The 21,660-nt window shown below is 45.6% G+C and overlaps 1 protein-coding gene across 3 annotated transcripts in view; it reads right to left on the bottom strand.

Moving 5' to 3' along the window:
* The window catches only part of stab2 (stabilin 2), a 28,518-nt gene that overhangs the window by 6,059 nt on the left and 799 nt on the right, over positions 1–21,660 (bottom strand). For 2 of the 3 annotated variants that reach the window (XM_068586735.1, XM_068586737.1), the window contains exons 2-44: positions 20,472–20,557; positions 20,257–20,323; positions 19,738–19,833; positions 19,091–19,213; positions 18,711–18,907; positions 18,390–18,517; positions 18,183–18,316; positions 17,448–17,527; positions 15,948–16,091; positions 15,678–15,821; positions 15,542–15,604; positions 14,693–14,809; positions 14,501–14,554; positions 14,256–14,336; positions 13,284–13,436; positions 10,812–10,871; positions 10,517–10,615; positions 10,342–10,428; positions 10,105–10,216; positions 9,790–9,970; positions 9,624–9,717; positions 9,384–9,542; positions 9,102–9,197; positions 8,926–9,018; positions 8,682–8,729; positions 8,450–8,583; positions 8,269–8,371; positions 7,890–7,967; positions 7,085–7,174; positions 6,365–6,472; positions 5,376–5,507; positions 5,165–5,293; positions 4,621–4,683; positions 4,400–4,498; positions 3,644–3,839; positions 3,341–3,436; positions 3,145–3,202; positions 2,754–2,827; positions 2,550–2,675; positions 923–996; positions 763–834; positions 276–395; positions 96–140 (exon numbers count right to left, since the gene is read on the bottom strand). In XM_068586735.1, coding sequence (XP_068442836.1) covers positions 96–140; positions 276–395; positions 763–834; positions 923–996; positions 2,550–2,675; positions 2,754–2,827; positions 3,145–3,202; positions 3,341–3,436; positions 3,644–3,839; positions 4,400–4,498; positions 4,621–4,683; positions 5,165–5,293; positions 5,376–5,507; positions 6,365–6,472; positions 7,085–7,174; positions 7,890–7,967; positions 8,269–8,371; positions 8,450–8,583; positions 8,682–8,729; positions 8,926–9,018; positions 9,102–9,197; positions 9,384–9,542; positions 9,624–9,717; positions 9,790–9,970; positions 10,105–10,216; positions 10,342–10,428; positions 10,517–10,615; positions 10,812–10,871; positions 13,284–13,436; positions 14,256–14,336; positions 14,501–14,554; positions 14,693–14,809; positions 15,542–15,604; positions 15,678–15,821; positions 15,948–16,091; positions 17,448–17,527; positions 18,183–18,316; positions 18,390–18,517; positions 18,711–18,907; positions 19,091–19,213; positions 19,738–19,833; positions 20,257–20,323; positions 20,472–20,557 — 4,493 coding nt within the window. The remainder of the gene's footprint in view (positions 1–95; positions 141–275; positions 396–762; positions 835–922; positions 997–2,549; positions 2,676–2,753; positions 2,828–3,144; positions 3,203–3,340; positions 3,437–3,643; positions 3,840–4,399; positions 4,499–4,620; positions 4,684–5,164; positions 5,294–5,375; positions 5,508–6,364; positions 6,473–7,084; positions 7,175–7,889; positions 7,968–8,268; positions 8,372–8,449; positions 8,584–8,681; positions 8,730–8,925; positions 9,019–9,101; positions 9,198–9,383; positions 9,543–9,623; positions 9,718–9,789; positions 9,971–10,104; positions 10,217–10,341; positions 10,429–10,516; positions 10,616–10,811; positions 10,872–13,283; positions 13,437–14,255; positions 14,337–14,500; positions 14,555–14,692; positions 14,810–15,541; positions 15,605–15,677; positions 15,822–15,947; positions 16,092–17,447; positions 17,528–18,182; positions 18,317–18,389; positions 18,518–18,710; positions 18,908–19,090; positions 19,214–19,737; positions 19,834–20,256; positions 20,324–20,471; positions 20,558–21,660) is intronic. The other variant, XM_068586736.1, reaches the window with a different exon arrangement.

Below are 21,660 nucleotides of genomic sequence, written 5' to 3'. Positions count from 1 at the left end.
TTGTTGTTGTTGTTGTTGTTGTTGTTGTTATTATTATTAATTATCATAAGCTCATATGGTTTCACCTGCAGCAGCGAACAGAGTGAATCACTCACCATCAGACTGAAGTAGAAGTCCCTCAGCTTCCTGGTCAGGATCTCCTGCAGAGTCACAGAGACTTAAAGACCTCTGGTCCCTCCGAACAGTGTGTACTAATATATAATATATATATATATGTATATATATATATATACATACACACATACACACACACACACATATATATATATACATACCTTCCCCACGGTCCCTTTACAAGTGACTCCATCGCCAATGAAGTTCCCGATACACGTGCAGGTACGAACACCTGGACTCGTCATGTTGCACTTGGCGTACCTATGGCAGCCTCCGTTTTTCTGAAAGCACACGGCACTGTGTACAACTACTACACAAGTACTGTACAACTACCACACAAGTACTGTACAGTACTACATTGTGTGGTTTCTATGGCTGATGAAAAGTACTGTTTCTTACAAACTTGAACTTTCCCTTTGCTTGTACTTTACGGTTTTTCCACAATATATTTGTGTTTTTTCACAATACTTTAACATTCCGTGTTTCTGTTTTGTTGCATTACAATAATTGTACACTTTATCTTAAATTTATCTTGCATTACCTTTGTGTTTTTGCAGTGATGTCTGTGTTTCTTTTGCAGTATTTCTGTGTTTTTCTGCAGTACTTTTGTCTTCCCACTCACATTTAAATCCAGTCAAACAAACTCACCTTTTGACACAAGTTGATCATTTTACAGTTCCGTCCATCGCCTGAGAAACCTTCAGCGCAGGAACAGGAAGTCTAGAGGAAGCGGATATGATCATAAACTCGAGGGCAGTGAACGCTTCACTATCAGAAACGTTCAGGTCAGAGTAGCATCAAGTTTTACTTTGTTTGGTCCGACGTGAACGCAGTCTGCGTTACTGTGACAGCCTCCATTTCCCTCCAGACAGGGATTTATTTCTGTGGGAGAAGCAGAGAAGTCCTACAGCACTCGAATACATCACATAAATTCATTTTGTTCTATTTTGACTAAAACCTTATCCCCGAAACCTTAAAGCCTATCTTCTAACCCCTATCTTCCAACCCCTATCTTCCAACCCCTATCTTCTAACCCCTATCCTCTAACCCCTATCCTCTAACCCCTATCTTCTAACCCCTATCCTCTAACCCCTATCTTCCTACCCCTATCTTCTAACCCCTATCTTTTAACCCCTATCTTCCAACCCCTATCTTCCAACCCCTATCTTCTAACCCCTATCTTCCAACCCCTATCTTCTAACCCCTATCTTCTAACCCCTATCTTCCAACCCCTATCTTCTAACCCCTATCTTCTAACCCCTATCCTCTAACCCCTATCTTCCTACCCCTATCCTCTAACCCCTATCCTCTAACCCCTATCTTCCTACCCCTATCCTCTAACCCCTATCTTCTAACCCCTATCTTCCAACCCCTATCTTCTAACCCTTATCTTCTAACCCCTATCCTCTAACCCCTATCTTCTAACCCCTATCCTCTAACCCCTATCTTCCTACCCCTATCCTCTAACCCCTATCCTCTAACCCCTATCTTCCTACCCCTATCTTCTAACCCCTATCTTCTAACCCCTATCCTCTAACCCCTATCCTCTAACCCCTATCTTCCTACCCCTATCTTCTAACCCCTATCTTCCTACCCCTATCTTCTAACCCCTATCCTCTAACCCCTATCTTCCTACCCCTATCTTCTAACCCCTATCTTCTAACCCCTATCTTCCTACCCCTATCTTCTAACCCCTATCTTCCTACCCCTATCTTCTAACCCCTATCTTCCTACCCCTATCTTCTAACCCCTATCTTCCTACCCCTATCTTCTAACCCATATCTTCTAACCCCTATCTTCCTACCCCTCTCTTCTAACCCCTATCTTCCTACCTCTATCTTCTAACCCCTATCTTCTAAACCCTATCCTCTAACCCCTATCTTCTAATCCCTATCTTCCTACCCCTATCTTCTAACCCCTATCCTCTAACCCCTATCTTCCTACCCCTATCTTCTAACCCCTATTTTCCTACCCCTATCCTCTAACCCCTATCCTCTAACCCCTATCCTCCAACCAGGGACCTACCGACACACACAAGTCCGTCCCCTATCTTCTAACCCCTATCCTCTAACCCCTATCTTCTAACCTCTATCTTCTAACCTCTATCTTCTAACCCCTATCCTCTAACCCCTATCCTCCAACCAGGGACCTACCGACACACACAAGTCCGTCCCCTATCTTCTAACCCCTATCCTCTAACCCCTATCTTCTAACCTCTATCTTCTAACCTCTATCTTCTAACCTCTATCTTCTAACCCCTATCTTCTAACCTCTATCATCTAACCCCTATCCTCTAACCCCTATCATCTAACCCCTATCCTCTAACCCCTATCCTCTAACCCCTATCCTCTAACCCCTATCTTCTAACCCCTATCCTCTAACCCCTATCCTCTAACCCCTATCCTCTAACCCCTATCCTCCAACCAGGGACCTACCGACACACACAAGTCCGTCGCCGAAGAACCCGACGCCACAGACACAATCCCTCCTGCCGGGTCGGGTCCTCTTACAGACGGCCGAGAGGCTGCAGCCTCCATTACCCACAAGACACAGGTCTGTACCTGCAGACGACAGCACCAGCATCTTCATCATCACATACATCATCACCGTCACCATCATCATCATCATCACGTCGTTACCTTGACAAAAGGTCCCGTTTCCTTGGAAGCCGGCCGCACAGAGACACTGGGGGACGGACGCCCTGATGACGCAACTATGAGGCCAAACAGGAAGTAGAAACGTGTTTCTTCCTCTTCCGGGTCATTTTGAGTAGAACCGTCTGAGACTAGAATAACATGTTGGTCCTCCACAGAGACTGAATGTGTTAGTATCAGAATATATATATATATGTGTGTATGTATGTATGTATGTATGTATGTATGTATGTATGTATGTATGTATGTATGTATGTATGTATGTATATATATATATATATATATATATATATATATATATATATATATATATATATATATATATATATATATATATATATATATATATACACACACACGCAAACTAGTGACTTACTTTGCACTCGTGTGACATTTCACTGAGCCGCACAACTCATCAGCTCTGGACTCAATCTCTGCACCGACACACAAATACACAAACGCAATTAACTTTACATATCAAAATGTCTTTGTCAGTAATCAAATACATTACTTTATTATGAAAATATGAATGTATTTATGTGTTACAATAGCACTAGTGAGCAGTAACGTACTCTCGTCACAGAGGACTCCTCTCCAGCCAACGTCACAGCTGCAGGTTCCATCTCCTTCAAGTCCCTCATTACAGAGTCCGTTCTTACAGCCACAGTCTGAGAGAAGGACCAGACGTATGATCATATCTATGATCATGTCCATATATTTATATATATATATATATATATATATATATATATATATATATATATATATATATATATATATAGATCATATGCATAGATGTGATCTATACCTATGATCTATGGGTCTATACCTATGGATCTATACCTCTATATCTACAGGTCATAGGTCACATGTACCCTGGTCACAGTGGACTCCGTATCTGCCGCTCTGGCAGGTCTCGCAGGCGGTGCCGTTGAAGCCGTTGCCACAGCGACAGACTCCGGTGCCATTGGTCCCGTCTGCACACGACCCGACACCGGAGCAGGGCCGGCCCGCGGGCCCGGGACACGGCTCACAGTGCTGCCCGAAGAACCCCGCACAGCAGCTCCGGACCTGCACACAGAGGTCAGACAGAGGTCATGCTGAAGAAAATAAAGGTCATGTTAAAGGCCACAGAGGTCATGCTGAAGGCCACAGAGGTCATGCTGAAGGCCACAGAGGTCATGCTGAAGGACACAGAGGTCATGCTGAAGGCCACAGAGGTCATGCTGAAGGCCACAGAGGTCATGCTGAAGGACACAGAGGTCATGCTGAAGGCCACAGAGGTCATGTTAAAGGACACAGAGGTCATGCTGAAGGACACAGAGGTCATGCTGAAGGCCACAGAGGTCATGCTGAAGGACACAGAGGTCATGCTGAAGGCCACAGAGGTCATGTTAAAGGCCACAGAGGTCATGCTCAAGGACACATAGGTCATGCTGAAGGCCACAGAGGTCATGTTAAAGGACACAGAGGTCATGCTGAAGGACACAGAGGTCATGTTAAAGGACACAGAGGTCATGTTAAAGGACACAGAGGTCATGTTAAAGGACACAGAGGTCATGTTAAAGGACACAGAGGTCATGTTAAAGGACACAGAGGTCATGCTGAAGGCCGTGGCGTTGCATACATACGATGCTCCTCTGGACGCAGGTCGCTTTGCAGCCGATGGTCAGCAGCCGCTCGCCTTCAAACATCCGGATGAACATGCACTTCTTCTTCCTGATGGACTTCTGCACAGAACAGGAAGTGTGTGACACCGCTGATATTAATAATACTAATATAATAATAATAATAATAATAACCGGTTCAGGTCTTCCTGCATAATGTGTGATGGATATGATTCATAACTCACGGCTGGGACGGTGCCGTTGGGGCAGATTCTGCTTTGAGGGAACAAACAGTCAAGACAGGTTCCCTTTGGACCGGAAAGAGAACGACACAAAGTACCACAAATACTTTAGAATACACAAAGTGAGAGAAAGATACAAATACTTTGTGTTTTTTCATCCCATACCTAAACGTTTGTGATGAGCTAATTGTGAATAAACTGTGTTTACTTTGTGTTTTGATTTGCAAGTAATGCTGCAGTATCTGCTATATAAAGGTGTATTAGTACCTGCACTGTGTGGTACTGGGCGTGTAAGGTGTACTTGTACCTGCACTGTGTGGTACTGGGCGTGTAAGGTGTACTTGTACCTGCACTGTGTGGTACTGGGCGTGTAAGGTGTACTTGTACCTGCACTGTGTGGTACTGGGCGTGTAAGGTGTACTTGTACCTGCACTGTGTGGTACTGGGCGTGTAAGGTGTACTTGTACCTGCACTGTGTGGTACTGGGCGTGTAAGGTGTACTTGTACCTGCACTGTGTGGTACTGGGCGTGTAAGGTGTACTTGTACCTGCACTGTGTGGTACTGGGCGTGGTCACAGCGGTTCCTGTTGATCTGGAGAACCGCTGACAGGCCGTGAATGACTCCGGTTCCACTCAGCATGTTGGAGGAGTTCATCTGAGCCTCGTTCACGAACAGCTGGGGGAGAACGCTCCGTCATCACGTGACCAGATGACGCTGCTGACAGCGGTTATTGATTATTGATCGTCTGTGCTCAGACCTTTCCGTCTCGGGGGAAGAAGCCCAGCTGGAAGGAGAAGCCCAGCAGCGTCTGCTTGTAGCCGCCCGGCTGCAGGTCCGTCTTCAGCAGGCGCTCCGACAGCACCACGTGGTACCGGGTCGTGTTCACATCCTGTTTACACAATAAGAGCACCTTTGGTCCACTTCACTACGAGGACTTCATTCCACTTCCTGTACCAGGACCTTTGGTCCACTTCACTACGAGGACTTCATTCCACTTCCTGTACCAGGACCTTGGTCCACTTCACTACGAGGACTTCATTCCACTTCCTGTACCAGGACCTTGGTCCACTTCACTACGAGGACTTCATTCCACTTCCTGTACCAGGACCTTGGTCCACTTCACTACGAGGACTTCATTCCACTTCCTGTACCAGGACCTTGGTCCACTTCACTACGAGGACTTCATTCCACTTCCTGTACCAGGACCTTTGGTCCGCTTCACTACGAGGACTTCATTCCACTTCCTGTACCAGGACCTTGGTCCGCTTCACTACGAGGACTTCATTCCACTTCCTGTACCAGGACCTTGGTCCGCTTCACTACGAGGACTTCATTCCACTTCCTGTACCAGGACCTTTGGTCCACTTCACTACGAGGACTTCATTCCACTTCCTGTACCAGGACCTTTGGTCCACTTCACTACGAGGACTTCATTCCACTTCCTGTACCAGGACCTTTGGTCCACTTCACTACGAGGACTTCATTCCACTTCCTGTACCAGGACCTTGGTCCACTTCACTACGAGGACTTCATTCCACTTCCTGTACCAGGACCTTTGGTCCACTTCACTACGAGGACTTCATTCCACTTCCTGTACCAGGACCTTTGGTCCACTTCACTACGAGGACTTCATTCCACTTCCTGTACCAGGACCTTGGTCCACTTCACTACGAGGACTTCATTCCACTTCCTGTACCAGGACCTTTGGTCCACTTCACTACGAGGACTTCATTCCACTTCCTGTACCAGGACAGTTGCCGACGTTCTCTGGAGGTAATCGGTGACGGCGGCGTTGGTTGGAGCGAAGACGGTGAACTCGTCCGCCTGTTCGATCTCATCCGTCAGGTTGTTGTCCTGAACAAGACGGAAGACTGTAAAGCACGTTTCATGAAGGCGTTTTGTCGTGTAGCTGTTTTGTCGTGTAGCTGTTTTGTCGTGTAGTTGTTTTGTCGTGTAGCTGTTTTGTCGTGTAGCTGTTTTGTCGTGTAGCTGTTTTGTCGTGTAGCTGTTTTGTCGTGTAGTTGTTTTGTCGTGTAGCTGTTTTGTCGTGTAGTTGTTTTGTCGCGTAGCTGTTTTGTCGTGTAGCTGTTTTGTCGTGTAGCTGTTTTGTCGTGTAGTTGTTTTGTCGTGTAGTTGTTTTGTCGTGTAGCTGTTTTGTCGTGTAGTTGTTTTGTCGTGTAGTTGTTTTGTCGTGTAGCTGTTTTGTCGTGTAGCTGTTTTGTCGTGTAGTTGTTTTGTTGTGTAGTTGTTTTGTTGTGTAGTTGTTTTGTCGTGTAGCTGTTTTGTCGTGTAGTTGTTTTGTCGTGTAGTTGTTTTGTCGTGTAGCTGTTTTGTCGTGTAGTTGTTTTGTCGTGTAGTTGTTTTGTCGTGTAGTTGTTTTGTCGTGTAGCTGTTTTGTCGTGTAGCTGTTTTGTCGTGTAGTTGTTTTGTCGTGAAGGCGTGCTGCGCTGCGTTGTGAGCTCGTACAATGAGGGAGGATCTGAACAGGGAGAACTCGGGTCTCAGAGCGAGAGTCGCCAGCAGACCTTCACTCAGCTTCCTCTCAGGAACCAGCACCTGCAGACGCAAAGCCCCTGTTAGCATGATTAGCATTGAGCATCGTTAGCATCATTAGCATCATTAGCATTGAGCATCGTTAGCATCATTGGCTCTGCTTCACTACGTGACTGTTTCTGTGGAACTGAAAGAAACGACGCGGTCGTGAAGTCAGAGGAAAGGAGAAGGCTTGATGTCATCGAGCTGTTGGACACGTGAACCCCAACGAGCACCGGAGAACATGAACGATGGGGGACTAGAACCGGATCATCAGCAGGGTTCTGCCTTAGTTCACCTCAGCAGGGTTCTCCTGCAGAACCTCAGCAGGGTTCTGCCTTAGTTCACCTCAGCAGGGTTCTCCTGCAGCACCTCAGCAGGGTTCTCCTGCAGCACCTCAGCAGGGTTCTCCTGCAGAACCTCAGCAGGGTTCTGCCTTAGTTCACCTCAGCAGGGTTCTCCTGCAGAACCTCAGCAGGGTTCTCCTGCAGCACCTCAGCAGGGTTCTCCTGCAGCACCTCAGCAGGGTTCTACTGCAGCACCTCAGCAGGGTTCTCCTGCAGCACCTCAGCAGGGTTCTCCTGCAGCACCTCAGCAGGGTTCTCCTGCAGCACCTCAGCAGGGTTCTCCTGCAGCACCTCAGCAGGGTTCTACTGCAGCACCTCAGCAGGTGACAAACTGCAGACCCCTTCAGCCACGTTGACACGGCGCATGACTAACAGGAAGCGGTTCTCTGCACCTGGTCGATCAGGTGGATCTGTCCGTTGGTGGCGGCCACGTCGGCCGTGGTGATGCTCGCTCCTCCAACGGTCGTGAGCTGAGGATCGAAGACACGGAAAGAAAGTGAACAAGCTAAAGCATGTATGGTCTCTATGGACAGCTCTGTCGCTGAAGGACCTCAGATAGAGGGTGAAGGTTTCTTTACTTACGAACGTTTATGCATTACACACATAATCATACCGTATTCTCTCTTCATTATTATATTATTCTAATAAGTCAGATGTGTTATTGTTCCTGCTGTAACGACATGGAGGCTATGGGAGTGACTGTCACCACTTGCTCTGGGTTTGTGGACTGAAATGATAAAACATGTTGACCCGGCCGCTCTGTGGACTCACCTCATTGGCTGTGAGAACAGGAAGTGACGTCTTGAGAAGGGAAGTCAGGGAGGAAGTGCTGCTCAGACTGGACAGCGGGTAGCTTCCTGGGATCACGTGGTTTCTGTGGTGAGACAAATGGGTGTTAGTTCGCTGCTCAAGTAAAAAACACGACATGGTTGAAATCCCGTTGAGCTGCAACCTGATGAGACTCGGCAGGTTTCCCTTCGTGGTCCAGAAGGTTTTCTCCTCCGGAGACATTTTGGAGACGGCGGCCGAAGACGGAACCAGGAGGGTGATGTTCTGCTCCGACAGAGACCAGGACAGACCGGAGTCCTGTCCACGAGGACGGGAAGACATGTTGTCGACATGTGTAGTTACTGAGTAATTATTTATTCCGTGTTAAATCCAAACCCCTGAGGTGTGACACTCACAGTGGTCCAGGTGGAGAACTCGGCGGCGTCTGGCAGGTACAGCAGCACCTGAACGCAGCAGCAGAACACAGACCGGTCAGCAGGCTGACGGCCAAGCGTGACTCACCTGAGCGACCGGGCGTGACTCACCTGAGCGGCCGGGCGTGACTCACCTGAGCGACCGGGCGTGACTCACCTGAGCGACCGGGCGTGACTCACCTGAGCGGCCGGGCGTGACTCACCTGAGCGACCGGGCGTGACTCACCTGAGCGATGGTCCCGTAGCAGCGGCGTCCGTCTCCAGCGTAGCCGTCATCACAAACACACGTCCACTGGGAGGACAGCAGGCGGCAGCTAGCCTGAACACAAAACACCTTTCAGCTCAAGAAGAAGAAGAAGAAGAAGAAGAAGAAGAAGAAGAAGAAGAAGAAGAAGAACTCACCAGGTAGTGGCAGCCTCCGTCCTCAGAGACGCACTGGTTCACCGCCTCACAGGCCCACCCAGTGCCGTGATAACCGGCCTTACAGGAGCAGTCGCTCTGAGACACAAGCAGCAGAGCGGCGGTGCTGCTCTGGTTACTGAACATCATTCAGCTTTTATCCAGAGAGACTTCATCATCATTCATCGTGAGAGCAAGCTCAGAACAACAGGGATCAGGAAGGTAAGCGCTGCTTGAGAGCTACTAGAGGGAGGTCGTCCTGGATGTTACAGAGCAGAGTGTCACCTGTCCGGGGCCGACGTAGATGCAGGAGGCGTTGGAGTGGCAGCCGCCGGCGTCCGGCCCGTCGCAGTTGTTGATTGGCCGACACTCGTCGCCGTCCTCCCTCCACCCGCTCAGACACTGGCAGGTGTGCGTCCCCGGTCCCGTCTTTATGCATTTAGCCTGCAGGGGGCGCAGTGACGTCCGCTGGTGTTAACTATACGTCTTCGTTTCCTTTCTCTGAATATAGATATGAAGACCTACGTTCACGTTGCAGCCGCCCCTGAGAGGCGGCGCGCAGGGGTCGGACTCCACGCAGGTGATCCCGTCGCCTTGGTACCCAGGTTTACATTCACAGCTGGAAGCACACGCAGCAGGTGAGGCTCAGGCCAGATGTTGCTGAACCTGAACGCGCTGAAGGTGAGCTCACCTGGTGGTTTCCAGGCTGAAGGTGCAGTCTGCGTGGGCGTGGCAGAACTGAGCCCGAGCGCCGCACGCCGCCGTCTTGCGGTCGCAGAACCGACCGGTGAAACCCGGCAGACAGGAGTCCGGCTTACAGCGGCCGTCTGAGTCCGGACGGCGGTCGCACTGTCCGTGGATGCAGGGACACGCTGAGGACAGACAGGAGAGGGTTAAACAAGCCATGACATCACCTGGGTAAGGCCACCGGGGCGAGGCCACCTAGGTGAGGTCACCTGGGTGAGGTCACCTGGGTGAGGTCACCTTGGAGACGCTTCACACTTACTTCTGTCACAGTTTGCTCCGTATTTGTTGGAGGAGGAGCAGAACTGACAGCGAGAACCTCCGTAGTGGGAATCACAGACACATGACCCGTTTCCTCCGATGCCGTCCACACACTGTAGGAGGGAAACACTTCCATTACCATCAGTCTCCTCCACACACTGCAGCATACAGTATGGTATGGGTCATGAACCCTGGACCTGTGGGCAAGAGACGGGTCTTGCAGGGTGTTGGATCTGACCTGGCCGTGTCCGGAGCACGGGGTCTGGAACCCCCCTGGACAGGGTCCGCAGTCTGGACCGTAGAACCCTTCGCAGCACGCCGGAGTCTGGAGCACAAACACAAGCGTTGTTGGTTCGTGTCCCGCATTGAAAACATGCAGCGATACTTCACAACGCGGCCGTTGGGTTCTTCACCTTGACGGTCGCGTTGCAGAGCGCCGAGCAGCCGGAAACCCGGAGGGTGAGAGTCGAGCTGCCAAAGGGCACGAGGTACACGCACCCGGAGGAGGAGCCCTGATCAATGAAGAGATCAATAAAGAGATCAATAAAGAGACGCTCCAGCATGTGTCTGGTATATACATACCTCTCTCTCTCTCTCTCTCTCTCTCTCTCTCTCTCTCTCTCTCTCTCTATGTATAGATATGTATAGATATATAGATAGATAGATATAAGGAAGCCTGGAGAAAAGCAGCAGAGTGAGACCTCTTACCGCGTTGACTCCGGTGGAGCACTGGTACAGTTTGACTTTGGAGCAACTCAAACATTCTCCCTGAAAGAAAAGAGACTTCTGAGCAACCATCACACACATATTCCTATAATGTAATATATGTGTAATATATGTGTGATAAATGTGTAATATATGTGTAATATATGTGTAATATATGTGTAATATATGTGTAATATATGTGTGATATATGTGTAATATATGTGTAATATGTGTGATATATGTGTAATATATGTGTGATACATGTGATACATGTGTAATACATGTGTGATATATATGTGTGATATATATGTGTAATATATGTGTGATATATGTGTGATATATGTGTAATATATGTGTAATATATGTGTAATATATATATGTGTGATATATGTGTGATATATGTGTGATATATGTGTAATATATGTGTAATATATGTGTGATATATATGTGTGATATGTGTAATATATGTGTAATATATGTGTAATATATATGTGTGATATATATGTGTGATATATATGTGTGATATATGTGTAATATATGTGTAATATATGTGTGATATATGTGTGATATATGTGTAATATATGTGTGTGATATATGTGTGATACATGTGTAATATATGTGTGATATATGTGTAATATATGTGTAATATATGTGTGATATATGTGTAATATATGTGTAATATATATGTGTGATATATATGTAATATATGTGTAATATATGTGTAATATATATGTGTAATATATGTGTAATATATATGTGTGATATATGTGTGATATATGTGTAATATATGTGTAATATATATGTGTGATATATATGTGTAATATATGTGTGATATATATGTAATATATGTGTAATATATGTGTAATATATATGTGTAATATATGTGTAATATATATGTGTAATATATATGTGTAATATATGTGTAATATATGTGTAATATATGTGTGATATATGTGTGATATATGTGTAATATATATGTGTGATATATATGTGTAATATATGTGTGATATATATGTAATATATGTGTGATATATGTGTGATATATATGTAATATATATGTGTAATATATGTGTAATATATATGTGTAATATATGTGTAATATATATGTGTGATATATATGTGTGATATATGTGTAATATATATGTGTGATATATATGTGTAATATATGTGTGATATATATGTAATATATGTGTAATATATGTGTGATATATATGTAATATATGTGTAATATATGTGTAATATATATGTGTAATATATGTGTAATATATATGTGTGATATATATGTGTGATATATGTGTAATATATATGTGTGATATATATGTGTAATATATGTGTGATATATATGTAATATATGTGTGATATATATGTAATATATATGTGTAATATATGTGTAATATATATGTGTAATATATGTGTGTGATATATGTGTAATATATGTGTGTGATATATGTGTGATATATGTGTAATATATGTGTGATATATATGTGTAATATATGTGTAATATATGTGTAATATATGTGTGATATATATGTGTGATATATGTGTAATATATGTGTAATATATGTGTGATATATGTGTAATATATGTGTAATATATATGTGTGATATATATGTGATATATGTGTAATATATATGTGTGATATATGTGTGATATATGTGTGATATATGTGTGATATATGTGTGATATATATGTGTGATATATGTGTAATATATATGTGTAATATATATGTGTAATATATGTGTGATATATGTGTAATATATGTGTGATATATGTGTGGTATATGTGTAATATATGTGTAATATATGTGTAATATATATGTGTGATATATGTGTGATATATGTGTAATATATATGTGTAATATGTGTGATATATGTGTGGTATATGTGTAATATATGTGTAATATATGTGTAATATATGTGTGATATATGTGTGATATATATGTGATATATACGTGTAATATAAGTGTGATATATATATGTGTAATATATGTGTAATATATGTGTGGTATATGTGTAATATATGTGTAATATATGTGTGGTATATGTGTGATATATGTGTAATATATGTGTAATATATGTGTAATATATGTGTGGTATATGTGTAATATATGTGTAATATATGTGTGATATATGTGTGATATATGTGTAATATATGTGTAATATATGTGTGGTATATGTGTGATATATGTGTAATATATGTAATCACCACAATAACACATTTCACGTGGAGTTAATCAGATAATCACTGAGACATTTTCGTGTCATAATTAGAGTTGAGACTGTGATTTATGTCCGTCTTAGTGCCAAAGTACACACAAAGTACATATAAACTACACATAAAGTACACACAAAGTACACATAAAGTACACATTAAGTCGGTGTTCAAGATGTCGTGAGGTGAACGAGGATAAAAATATAACTTACAAAAGTCGGACTAAAGGGAGTTGCAAAAAACATGGCCGCCGCCGCCGCTCACCTGTATGACCTTGGTCTCGATGACATCACACCTGTGAGGCAGCACAGGTGTGATGGAGGGCGGAGTCAGAACTCCATCCAGCACGTACAGACAGCCGTTGTTCGCTTCCACCGCCGCCTCCAACACCGTGGCTCCGCCCACTAAGATCTGACCCTGACACATCACGACCCGCTTATGTTATTAATGTTATATGTTCAACGCTCTGATGGCCATACGATTACTTTATTGTTATATGTTCAACGCTCTGATGGCCATACGATTACTTTATTGTTATATGTTCAACGCTCTGATGGCCATACGATTACTTTATTGTTATATGTTCAACGCTCTGATGGCCATACGATTACTTTATTGTTATATGTTCAACGCTCTGATGGCCATACGATTACTTTATTGTTATATGTTCAACGCTCTGATGGCCATACGATTACTTTATTGTTATATGTTCAACGCTCTGATGGCCATACGATTACTTTATTGTTATATGTTCAACGCTCTGATGGCCATACGATGCTGAACGACAATCACGGATAAAACAAACGTCTTGTTCTACACTTCTGGTTTGGAGGCCATCTTGTTTCAAGAAAAGGATTAAAAACTGATGAGACACGAAATCATTGAAATGAAGGAGAGAGACAGAGTCAATGAAATGAAGGAGAGAGACAGAGTCAATGAAGTGAAGGAGAGAGACAGAGTCAATGAAATGAAGGAGAGAGACAGAGTCAATGAAATGAAGGAGAGAGACAGAGTCAATGAAATGAAGGAGAGAGACAGAGTCAATAAAGTGAAGGAGAGAGACAGAGTCAATGAAATGAAGGAGAGAGACAGAGTCAATGAAATGAAGGAGAGAGACAGAGTCAATAAAGTGAAGGAGAGAGACAGAGTCAATGAAATGAAGGAGAGAGACAGAGTCAATGAAATGAAGGAGAGAGACAAAAAAATTGAAACAAGATCGTTTCGATCTAAACTCACATTTTCCGTCACGTTAATCGTCAGAACCTGATTGGCCATCGTCACGATTCTGGGACCGGACACGAGGTTGAAGACGTCCAGCTTCGGGGACACAAGTCCTCGTCAGGATGTTTGATTCGTCAAGAAGGTGTCAGGTGACATTTAAGAAGGTGTCAGGTGACATTTAAGAAGGTGTCAGGTGACATTTAAGAAGGTGTCAGGTGACATTTAAGAAGGTGTCAGGTGACATTTAAAGCGGTACTCACTGCGGCGGACGGCACGACGTGGTTCCTCAGCAGCTCCACCAGCTTGTTGTGACCCTGAAACCAGTTGGAGGGACACGTGAGGCCCTGACCACAGGTATGAAGGTCTTGTGTGTGTGTGTGTGTGTGTGTGTGTGTGTGCGTGTGTGTGTGTGTGTGTGTGTGTGTGTGTGTGAGAGAGAGAGAGAGTCTGACCACAGTGCTGCTCAGGTAGGACAGGTGACCTTCAGGCATGGCATCAAAGGCTAAACTGCTGGGAGCAAAGATAGTGATGGAACCAGGACCGTCCAGGACCGAGACCACGTTGGCCTTCTGCACAGAAACAAGACTTTATTAAAGAATATGCAGACGATGAAGAGCTTTCTACATCGGTGTGTATTACTTCAGACTTTCATGCTTCATAAACCTCCTGTGCTGATCCTGAACTTGAACCTGATCCTGATCCTGAACTTGATCTTAATCCTGAACTTGATCTTAATCCTGAACTTGATCTTGAACCGGACCCAGCAAAACCCAAAGCCCAGAGTCCAGAATCACTCATAGAACCTTCAGCAGTTAACATACGCCTACTGAACTGAAAAAAGTCCATTGGTCCAAGGTTTATCCTCTGGAGAGCAGCAATGAGAGCAACCTAAGAGGTTTATCCTCTGGGGAGCAGCAATGAGAGCAACCGGAGAGGTTTATCCTCTGGAGAGCAGCAATGAGAGCAACCGGAGAGGTTTATCCTCTGGGGAGCAGCAATGAGAGCAACCGGAGAGGTTTATCCTCTGGAGAGCAGCAATGAGAGCAACCGGAGAGGTTTATCCTCTGGAGAGCAGCAATGAGAGCAACCGGAGAGGTTTATCCTCTGGAGAGCAGCAATGAGAGCAACCTGAGAGGTTTATCCTCTGGGGAGCAGCAATGAGAGCAACCTGAGAGGTTTATCCTCTGGGGAGCAGCAATGAGAGCAACCGGAGAGGTTTATCCTCTGGAGAGCAGCAATGAGAGCAACCTGAGAGGTTTATCCTCTGGAGAGCAGCAATGTGATGAGTGAAATCTACGCACCTCTAACAACGACTTGAACTTGTTAAACTTTCCGTAGTCAGAAATGATCTTCATCAGGTTCTCCTGAGGAAACAAACCAGATGTTAACGACCAATGAACGAGTGAACCAGTGGAACAGGAAGTGTGTTTGCTTTACTTGTTTGTTGCTCGGCACTGTGGGAGCAACGCTGTCCATCAGCTTGTTGATGATGTGGATCATCCCGTTGGACGCGACCAGGTCCGGCTGGACGATCTCGCCTCTCTTCCTGCTGCCGTGGATCCGTATCGTCGTCAGAGAGTCCTGCAGGAGACACCGAGAAGTTACCAGCCAACATTATCATTATCATTAGTAGTAGTAGTATTATGAATAGATGTAAAGCTATTGATATTCTTAGGGGTATTATTATTGCATTATTATAATTATTACCAATGTTTCTGTCTCAGCCGATTTTCCGGTCAAAGTGAAGAAGATGTTTGTTTTCTTCAGAGTGTCAACGGGCATCACCCCGGCAACCAGGTGCATCTTACACAGGTATTCAGCTTTGGAAGGGTCTGATGTCAGAGACCTCATCTGGACAGACAGACAGGCAGGCAGACAGGCAGGCAGACAGACAGACAGACAGACAGAGAGACAGACAGGCAGACAGAGAGACAGACAGACAGACAGACAGACAGACAGACAGACAGGCAGACAGACAGGCAGACAGACAGAGAGACAGACAGGCAGACAGACAGAGAGACAGACAGACAGACAGAGAGACAGACAGACAGACAGACAGAGAGACAGACAGGCAGACAGACAGACAGACAGACAGACAGACAGACAGACAGACAGACAGGCAGGCAGGCAGACAGGCAGGCAGACAGACAGACAGACAGACAGACAGAGAGACAGACAGACAGACAGACAGAGAGACAGACAGGCAGACAGACAGACAGACAGACAGACAGACAGACAGAGAGACAGACAGACAGACAGACAGAGAGACAGACAGACAGACAGAGAGACAGACAGACAGACAGACAGACAGACAGACAGACAGACAGACAGGCAGGCAGGCAGACAGGCAGGCAGACAGACAGACAGACAGACAGACAGAGAGACAGACAGACAGACAGAGAGACAGACAGGCAGACAGACAGACAGACAGAGAGACAGACAGACAGGCAGACAGACAGACAGACAGACAGACAGACAGACAGACAGAGAGACAGACAGGCAGACAGACAGACAGACAGACAGACAGGCAGACAGAGAGACAGACAGACAGACAGACAGACAGACAGGCAGACAGACAGACAGACAGACAGACAGGCAGACAGAGAGACAGACAGACAGACAGACAGACAGAGAGACAGACAGGCAGACAGACAGACAGACAGACAGACAGGCAGACAGACAGACAGGCAGACAGAGAGACAGACAGACAGACAGACAGACAGACAGACAGAGAGACAGGCAGGCAGACAGAGAGACAGACAGACAGTAGTCAAAGTTCTCATCGACGAGTTTGTTTCTGAAGTGAACTTGAAATAAAAAGATATCAGTAAACAAAGATAACAGGAGTAAACAAAGATAACAGGAGTAAACAAAGATATCAGGAGTAAACAAAGATAACAGGAGTAAACAAAGATAACAGGAGTAAACAAAGATATCAGGAGTAAACAAAGATAACAGGAGTAAACAAAGATAACAGGAGTAAACAAAGATATCAGGAGTAAACAAAGATAACAGGAGTAAACAAAGATAACAGGAGTAAACAAAGATAACAGGAGTAAACAAAGATAACAGGAGTAAACAAAGATAACAGGAGTAAACAAAGATAACAGGAGTAAACAAAGATAACAGGAGTAAACAAAGATAACAGGAGTAAACAATCCAAAATAAAACTTAATAACTTCTGTCAGAAGATCAACGTAATCTTACGGAAATTCCCCTGAATCCTTTATTGATTGGGACAAAAAGAGTGAAAGGACCCAAATTCTGCAAGGACCACGAAACAGAACCTGAAAACAAGCAAATCCAATTATGTTTCATCTCCATTTCATTCAATATACACATATATAAATCATCTTAAATGTGTCACGTTTAAGATTTATTTAAAATATTATTATAATATTATTATTAATGGAAACCCTCAAACCTGAACCACAATATAAAATGTCAAGTTGAAGGTCTAAAGTTTAGAGTCCTAGAGGTTCAGAGTTCTAGAGGTTTAGAGTCCTAGAGGTTCAGAGTCCTAGAGGTTTAGAGTCCTAGAGGTTCAGAGTCCTAGAGGTTCAGAGTCCTAGAGGTTCAGAGTCCTAGAGGTTCAGAGTCCTAGAGGTTCAGAGTCCTAGAGGTTCAGAGTCCTAGAGGTTCAGAGTCCTAGAGGTTTAGAGTTCTAGAGGTTCAGAGTCCTAGAGGTTCAGAGTTCTAGAGGTTCAGAGTTCTAGAGGTTCAGAGTCCTAGAGGTTTAGAGTTCTAGAGGTTCAGAGTCCTAGAGGTTCAGAGTCCTAGAGGTTCAGAGTCCTAGAGGTTCAGAGTCCTAGAGGTTTAGAGTTCTAGAGGTTCAGAGTCCTAGAGGTTCAGAGTTCTAGAGGTTTAGAGTTCTAGAGGTTCAGAGTCCTAGAGGTTCAGAGTCCTAGAGGTTCAGAGTCCTAGAGTCGTGAACCTTCACACCTAGCAGAGTGATGGCATTGCTCAGCTGGCCCCTCCAGCGTCCCCCCGGCTCGGTGTTCAGACCGTTCAGGCGCTGGATGAGGTTCCCATAGCAAACCTTCCCATTCCCAATGTAGCCCTGGAGACAGGTGCACCTGGGGGCACGATAGTGCATGTTAGAAACATCTGTATTCAGTGGGAACAGAGAGAATGAAGAAAGTCACTGACTCCAGTCTTCCCAGTGCAACGGTGGTACAGTTGGCGTTCTTGTGGCAGGAATCCGGTCTGCAGACCTCCTTCAGGCTGCAGCGGCCGTTCAGAAGGTGTTGGAACCCCGGGAGGCACTCGCAGTGAGACTGAAGCACAGAGCGGGAACACAGGGTGAGTTTCCTCTGAGCTGACAGGAGCTCTGCTGCCCCCTAGAGGCCGCAGTGCTCACGACACAATCGACAACCAATACGTCACGATAAAACCTTAAATCAGACATGCTGATCCCGTTTCTAATCCAGATTGTGTTCCTGATGTTGATCCGGATCCTGATGTCCTCACCTTCCCCGGTCCGTCGTAGACGCAGCGGGCAGACTCGACCGAGCAGCCTCCCTGTGCGGTCTGACACGGATCCACGGCCATGCAGACCCGGCCGTCCCCTCTGTAGCCCTCCTTACAGGCGCAGAGGTGCTGGTCCGGCCCGGTGTGGACGCAGGAAGCCTCGGGGTGGCAGACCCGCTGGAGGCAAGGGTTTATGGCTGAGGAGACACACATCATGTCCCCCATGAGACGTCTTAGTGGACCAATCCACTCAACCAACAGAGTTCACTGGGTGCTGCGAGCTAACGGTTAGCCTCGGAGCTAACAGTCAGGCTGCACCTGTTGCTTACAGGTGGTCCTCCAGAAGCTTATTCCCATTAGTGTGTGAAACATCTACTCACACAAACACTGAGCTCCTGATGTCTGATAGCCGGGCAGACAGTGGCACACCAGCCTCCCTGTCAGAGCCTCCTCCATGCAGCGAGAGTCATGCGCGCAGGCGAGAGACGCACACTCAGGTAGAGCTGCAACACAACACAGGTGTCAGCCCAGGTGACAGGTGATGAGAGAAACAATAAGAGCCCAGGTAACACGTGACATATGACAGACGACAGGTGGTAATAGCTAACAGGTAACAAGTGGGGACAGGTAACAGGTGATAGGTGGTAACAGGTGATAGGTGGTAACAGGTGACAGGTGGTGACAGGTAACAGGAGACAGGTGGTGACTGGTGGTGACAGGTAACAGGTGACAGGTGGTGACAGGTAACAGGTGACAGGTGGTGACAGGTAACAGGTGACTGGTGGTGACAGGTAACAGGTGACAGGTGGTGACAGGTGGTGACAGGTAACAGGTGACAGGTGGTGACAGGTAACAGGTGACAGGTGGTGACAGGTAACAGGTGACAGGTGGTGACAGGTGGTGACAGGTAACAGGTGACAGGTGGTGACAGGTAACAGGTGACAGGTGGTGACAGGTAACAGGTGATAGGTGGTGACAGGTAACAGGTGACAGGTGGTGACAGGTAACAGGTGAATCATAGACTGACCTTGGTCACAGTTTGGACCTTTATATCCAGAGAAACAGGTGCATCTTCCATCGCCTTTTAAACCTGAGTCACACAGACCGTGGACACATGAACACACTGCAGAGACAGAAACCACAGAAGAAGAACACATGAACACACTGCAGAGACAGAAACCACAGAAGAAGAACACATGAACACACTGCAGAGACAGAAACCACAGAAGAAGAACACATGAACACACTGCAGAGACAGAAACCACAGAAGAAGAACACATGAACACACTGCAGAGACAGAAACCACAGAAGAAGAACACATGAACACACTGCAGAGACAGAAACCACAGAAGAAGAACACATGAACACACTGCAGAGACAGAAACCACAGAAGAAGAACACATGAACACACTGCAGAGACAGAAACCACAGAAGAAGAACACATGAACACACTGCAGAGACAGAAACCACAGAAGAAGAACACATGAACACACTGCAGAGACAGAAACACGAGATAAAGGTGAAGAAGGGTTATTTGAAAAGTTACCTGAGCTGCAGGTGGGACCATATCGAGCAGGTGCACAGTCCTCACACGCAGTTCCTGCAAAGCCCACCTGAGTTGATCACACACACACACACACACACAAACACACACACAAACACGCACACACAAACACACACACACACATTGTTAACTACTTGTTAAAAATATAATGTAGTTTTCCTTTAATAATGAATGAAACATTAATAGTAATGTGATACCTGACAGCTGCAGGTCCCGTTGCCGCCCATTCCTTCAGAACACACTCCCCGATTGTTGCAGGGTCGGTCGGCCCGATCAGGACACTCTGAAACACAAACGTTCACTATGACACACAAACGTTCACTATGACACACAAACGTTCACTATGACACACAAACGTTCACTATGACACACAAACGTTCACTATGACACACAAACGTTCACTATGACACACAAACGTTCACTATGACACACAAACGTTCACTATGACACACAAATGTTCACTATGACACACAAACGTTCACTATGACACACAAACGTTCACTATGACACACAAACGTTCACTATGACACACAAATGTTCACTATGACACAAACGTTCACTATGACACACAAACGTTCACTATGACACACAAACGTTCACGATGACACACAAACGTTCACTACACAACTCAACACAATGCTCTGCCAACAGGCCGCTTCGGCGTTGTGTTCACGGAGAGGAAACAGACCGCTCCTCTTCCTCTCTTCACTTCATGTTCTTCACTTCCTGCTCTTCACTTCCTGCTCTCCTCTTCCTCTCTTCACTTCATGTTCTTCACTTCCTGCTCTTCACTTCCTGCTCTCCTCTTCCTCTCTTCACTTCATGTTCTTCACTTCCTGCTCTTCACTTCCTGCTCTTCACTTCCTGCTTTTCACTTCATGTTCTTCACTTCCTGCTCTTCACTTCCTGTTCTTCACTTCCTGCTCTTCACTTCATGTTCTTCACTTCCTGCTCTTCACTTCATGTTCTTCACTTCCTGCTCTTCACTTCCTGTTCTTCACTTCCTGCTCTTCACTTCCTGCTCTTCATTTCCTGCTCTTCACTTCCTGCTCTTCACTTCCTGTTCTTCACTTCCTGCTCTTCACTTCCTGCTCTTCACTTCCTGTTCTTCACTTCCTGCTCTTCACTTCCTGCTCTTCACTTCCTGTTCTTCACTTCCTGTTCTTCACTTCCTGCTCTTCACTTCCTGCTCTTCACTTCCTGCTCTTCACTTCCTGCTCTTCACTTCCTGCTCTTCACTTCATGTTCTTCACTCTTATCTTCTGTCCTCTCTTGTCTCCACAAGTCATCACTTCTTCACGCTGATCTGTTTCCTTCTTCTCTCAGACAACAAATCATGGGGCGGCATCAGGAGAACCTCAGGAGAACCTCAGGAAATCTCAGGAG

The sequence above is a fragment of the Clinocottus analis genome, unplaced genomic scaffold (assembly GCF_023055335.1).
Source record: "Clinocottus analis isolate CAN_PGR_092001 unplaced genomic scaffold, fCliAna1.0.p SCAF_20, whole genome shotgun sequence".
NCBI lineage: Eukaryota > Metazoa > Chordata > Actinopteri > Perciformes > Cottidae > Clinocottus > Clinocottus analis.
This window is presented reverse-complemented; position numbering and strand designations above follow the sequence as displayed.